Below are 4,900 nucleotides of genomic sequence, written 5' to 3'. Positions count from 1 at the left end.
GCTTCAAGATTTTCTGAAATGTCTTTTGTCTGAAAATCAAATGATGTTGGTATCCATGTTTCTTTATTGATCTATTCAAAAGACTCAAAAGGAATGACAACTAAGAAGTCTGTTGTTTGCCACTATGCTGGAGAATGAATTGGATCCATTTACCTAAGGATACTGCTGGTAGCAGTTACCCAATCAGGATGAATTTTGAAGGTATAATAAATTAACAGGCACACTTCTGAAATCTGATTGAGAGACTTGCAGGTTTAAGCCCAATTGTACTTTTTATATTCTAAATTAATTTTTTTTCTTAGTTTCAAAACCTGTTTTTTTATCAGTTTCAATTTTTAAATTATAATACCGTATCTTGTTTATCATAGCAAGATGTTATAATTTAGGTTAGGATTTGAGCTTTCATTTTTGGGTGTGTTCACCCTGAAAAAAAAAAAAATCTAAGTAGTCAGGCCTTTATATCAGCTATCTGCCAAACGTCACACATTCATTTCTGTTGGTAGGAGGATAGCAAATCTAGGTCAGGTAGGACTTAACAGCAATATTAGAGCAGAGGCTAGAAGGATGTAAAAGGTTGTGTTAAGTGCAAGATAAAAAGGAGGAAATAAAGTTCAAGAAAAATGTCATTTGGTCTATAATTGCAGTGTCTCATTTATTACACTGAAGTTTTTGAAATTTGTATTAGATATTGGGAGCTCTCAGCCACTAAAATTGAAGGTTTCTCTTTGTTTTGTTACTTTGACTATTAATACATTACGTATTATTGCTCGTTTCTTTAAACCCTTCCATCCTCCATTCTCACCAACCTCGCCCTCTCCCTCATTCTCCATGCACTCCACATATACAGTAGCTTTTCACTATGTCAAGGCATCAGTCACTCCTGGGCACAGATCCATTATCATTGCAATCCATTCATCTCCTATTCTCTCATGCATCACACCATCAGCCTCACTCCTCTCATCTAGTTTCACTCTCATAATTTCATGTTTTTCTAATATGCTTCACCCTCCATCATCAGGTGTTCCACAGTTGCCTTCTTGCCTCTATCACCTGGACCTGAGATTTTATTTATGGTGACAAAATAGTAACATAATAAAATTATTTTAGTAAGGCATTGCAGAATGGGAATGGGAGGATTAGAGCAAAAATTGAATTTTAATTTTTTGACTGATATTCATAAGGTTAGTTTAGAAGAAAAAACTTCACTCCTTGTATTTTGTTATGGGAGTCTAATGAGATTCTATTTTGAATCAAAAATATGAGTTTGTGAAGGTCTTTCTTCAACAAGTTTCATTCATATTAATAGAATTGGCAATATTAAAATGCAAAATTGCTGCAATTAGCAATCATGTGCAATGCCAGACTAACCTACTAGTAATTAGAGATTTAATTTCATTATTATTACAGCATTCTAAATTCTAATTGTTGAAGATTTATTTTATTTTATCATGGATATTTGATTTTTTGTTTTCGTTTGTTCCATTGATTAGTTTACAGTTGTTAAAAATGGTTGAACAGAAGAAGCGTGGTGTCTTGGCACCTGCTCAAGTTTCTAAGCTTAGTATTCAAAATGTAAATGTCATGCAGAACTCGGTCCACTCTTCCATCTCCAGGAAGCGTAAAAAGTAAGAAATGTTAAAGAATTTCATAATTTTTTTTTGTACAGCAGCTTGTTTTATTTTACCATGTTTATGAAATTATTTACAACTGTTTGAAAATCTAATTTTACTCAAGTTATTCATTAGGGCTATTGATGGATGATACTTTTGTTAGTTAAATTAAGCTAATCTAATTAAGTGCTATGCATCATAATTCCTGTCTCTTTATCTAGAAAATGATTTATTTCTAAGGATAAAAACAGTTAACAAATTGCATTCTCCAATAAAACAGCATTTAGATATGGCAGTATCGTGCAGCATCAATTGATACAGCATATTATGGTCTCAAAATAAATCATTTGTTGCTATGTATAATTGTCAATTGTGCTGTGCCAATATATTTATCCCATAAAAAGGAGATAAAGAATAAATATAATTTATAAATAAAACATTTTATTTAATTATAACATTTCTAACAATTTATTTTTCATTTCAGTGATGAGAATACCAACCCAATGCCAGCATTATCTCGTGACATTATTTATGAAGACCAAGCTCCAGCATCCAAGCGCTCTAAAGTGAGCAGCACAGTTGACTGTGGCGTGCAGACTGACAACTTGTGCTGTGGTGATGCTACCAAAACTTCATCTGGACCATCCAAGCAATCAGCACAGGATGTGTTGGATATGCTCACTAGTGGTGGGTCACCCGCGATAGGAATTGATGTAATAAATTATATGCATACCTGTTAGTTATATGCATACACAATTAAAGTTACTAAATGCTCATATAAATATTAAAAAATAAAAATTGAACACAACAACAGGTAGTTTTGATTTGTTAGGGATCCAGATATAAAGTTGCTCCACTTTAAAATTTAGGTAGTGTTACTAGTGTATCATGAATACTGAAGTTCTTGGTAGCTGGGTGACCTTTCATGATGATTCTTTCTAATTTTCAGTATTGTAACTTGGTAGCATTTTCTTTGGAAATACATCATTGACCATCGATCATGACCGCAGCAAAACCTGGCGAGCGATACTGGGAGATGGTAGCGTCCGAGCGCAAGGCTGCACTTGCTGTGTCATTGGCTGAGAATAAGCAACTACACGCACGTAACTCTGAACTGCAGCTGCAAGTGCACAGCATGAGTTCCCGCATTGAGGTGCTGCAGAGTGACAATGCCATGCTCGAAGAAATGCTTGGCGAGGCCAGGAAACTTGCTGAGCTTGTACAGGTTCGTTTTATGGTAACACAACTGATTAGTGAGCAATGCTATAAACTTTGTATTCAAAATGTTTCTGTTCAAATAATTTTTTTTAAATCTAGTGAAAATGTTGAGGCTTTTCTGTACAAAATGTGCCATTGCAGGTATTCTAAATGTGTGGATTTCTGTCAATTATTTAAAAAATATTCTGATAGTAATTCCTTCATCAGGCAGCAACAGATGAAGACCAAGAAAATTTGCAAGACATTAACCAGGAAGTTGAAGATCTTTAGAAGTGCAAGGGCGCGGAGCTGTTGTCTCTGGACACGACAGATGGTGAAGTTAGAACTGCATACAAACGATGTGCCTTGCTAAAAATACTAGTTTAGCTCTCGCCAGTTGACCCATCCGTGCCCAACATTCATTTACAAGTATTTTGTGACGAGTCCGTTAGAAAATGGATTATGTGTTTGACGCTTTTACTTCTTGACCAAATAATGTAGGCTTAGTGGTTGTGAGATTACGGTATCACACAATGTCTGCTCATATTTAGCTATTTTTTTAGTCTTGCGTTTGTTTAGCATAGCAATAGTGAACTTTTTATTGCAAGCTGATTTTCAGTGTTAGAGTGAAGATGGGGAAATTCGAAAAGTTATAAATTGCCGCTGTTCACTATTCATTCTATTAAGTTACTGTACTGTATTTCAAAGTACTGTATTTAGGTGGATAACATTATACCGTATGGCGGTGATTGGTTGATTTTACTTTTTTTTTTACATACAACGCATTTCATTACATGCAGTAATGCGACATGATAAAATAATTGATGATATCTGGGAATTAGTGATCTCATATGTTTCCGTATTGCTATGGTAAAACATTGTAACCTACATATTGTCTTGTAATACCATGTAAGGTACAAATAGTCTGGTAATAATACCATGTAACTTCGAGTTTATTTGTGAAAATAAGACACGGGAAAAATGCGTTTTTATTTATTATTTTAAACAGAGAAACAACAAATAACAAAAATTACTCTGCAAGTACCAACGTTTTAAAATATTTCTAACCAAATTATCACTAAAGATGCAAGGCTGAGTACTTGAAAAAGATAAATTCATGGATAGGAATTTCCAGAAAGCATGTACCGCTGAGATCATGTTTAAAACACAATGGTGGTACGGTAACAATTAACGCTATTCATTAATAGCCGATGAGAGACCGAACATGCAAGAAGATAGTTTCATGATGACAGTCAAAAGTCTGTTTCTCTTGACCACGCAGATCATGACTGACGTAAAAATGTGTTATTTGTAAGTATTTTGGATATGCTAGCCATGAAATGAAATCTTGAAATAATAAAAACAGGGCAAACAAGGCGAAAATTTTTAATCACAGGGTTTGCTGCTGAGCAATTCACGTGGGCGGAACTTAGCGATAACAGAAAACTAGGAAAACAAAAATATCACTTGCGGACTGTTATCTGCGCATTAAAGTAGAGAATGCCGTTATGAAGACAAGAGGAAGTCACTTAATGAAAAATAAGGAAAATTATTGCCCACCCATAGTCACGTTTCAAAATGGTAAGAATTGTGAGCAAAGCCGTAAGGAGTACAATTTCGGTAGCAGATAAGTTGCAAAAACCGAAGAAAAACCAAAACTTGCGTGAACGCCTTGCTTGACCGTAATTGCGAATGATGGCTGTACAATATTGATGAAAGTAAATTCTAAGAAATGTACTCAAATTATTTACAAGGCGTCGTGCTTCAGTCGAGCTGGTGCAGCGGAAAATAAGTTAGCCGCATTACTGAATAAAGCGGCTTAAAGAGAAATGCATGTCGTGTAACATCTGGTCTTATTGATTCACCAATTGATTAAGATCAATATAGATTTATTAAACATCGATCTCTGATCCTATTGCAAGAAAATCTCAGTTTATTTCTGGGAGGGATTATTTTAATTCTATTGCCAGACAATTTTTTTCAAGCTCGCTGAATACACATTTTTTTCTGGTACTTTTAAGTTAGCTAAAAATTATGCAGAAAAATGTAAGAATAATTTACTTATACAAAGTGCGTATTTTCTAGAATTTAGT

At 34.4% G+C, this 4,900-nt stretch overlaps 1 protein-coding gene across 1 annotated transcript; it reads left to right on the top strand.

Moving 5' to 3' along the window:
• Positions 1-1,450: 1,450 nt before the first annotated feature.
• Positions 1,451-3,793, top strand: LOC108665776 (geminin-like). Its single transcript, XM_018152574.2, has 4 exons — positions 1,451-1,625; positions 2,095-2,297; positions 2,621-2,835; positions 3,036-3,793. The coding sequence occupies exons 1-4, from the start codon at positions 1,507-1,509 to the stop codon at positions 3,096-3,098; spliced, it is 600 nt and encodes a 199-aa protein (XP_018008063.1). The 5' UTR covers positions 1,451-1,506; the 3' UTR covers positions 3,099-3,793.
• The last annotated feature ends 1,107 nt before the right edge of the window (positions 3,794-4,900 follow it).

This window comes from Hyalella azteca, unplaced genomic scaffold (assembly GCF_000764305.2).
Source record: "Hyalella azteca isolate HAZT.00-mixed unplaced genomic scaffold, Hazt_2.0.2 contig7076, whole genome shotgun sequence".
Taxonomy (NCBI): Eukaryota; Metazoa; Arthropoda; class Malacostraca; order Amphipoda; family Hyalellidae; genus Hyalella; species Hyalella azteca.
Note: the sequence above shows the minus strand (reverse complement) of the source record. Positions and strands in the feature narration are given on the sequence as shown.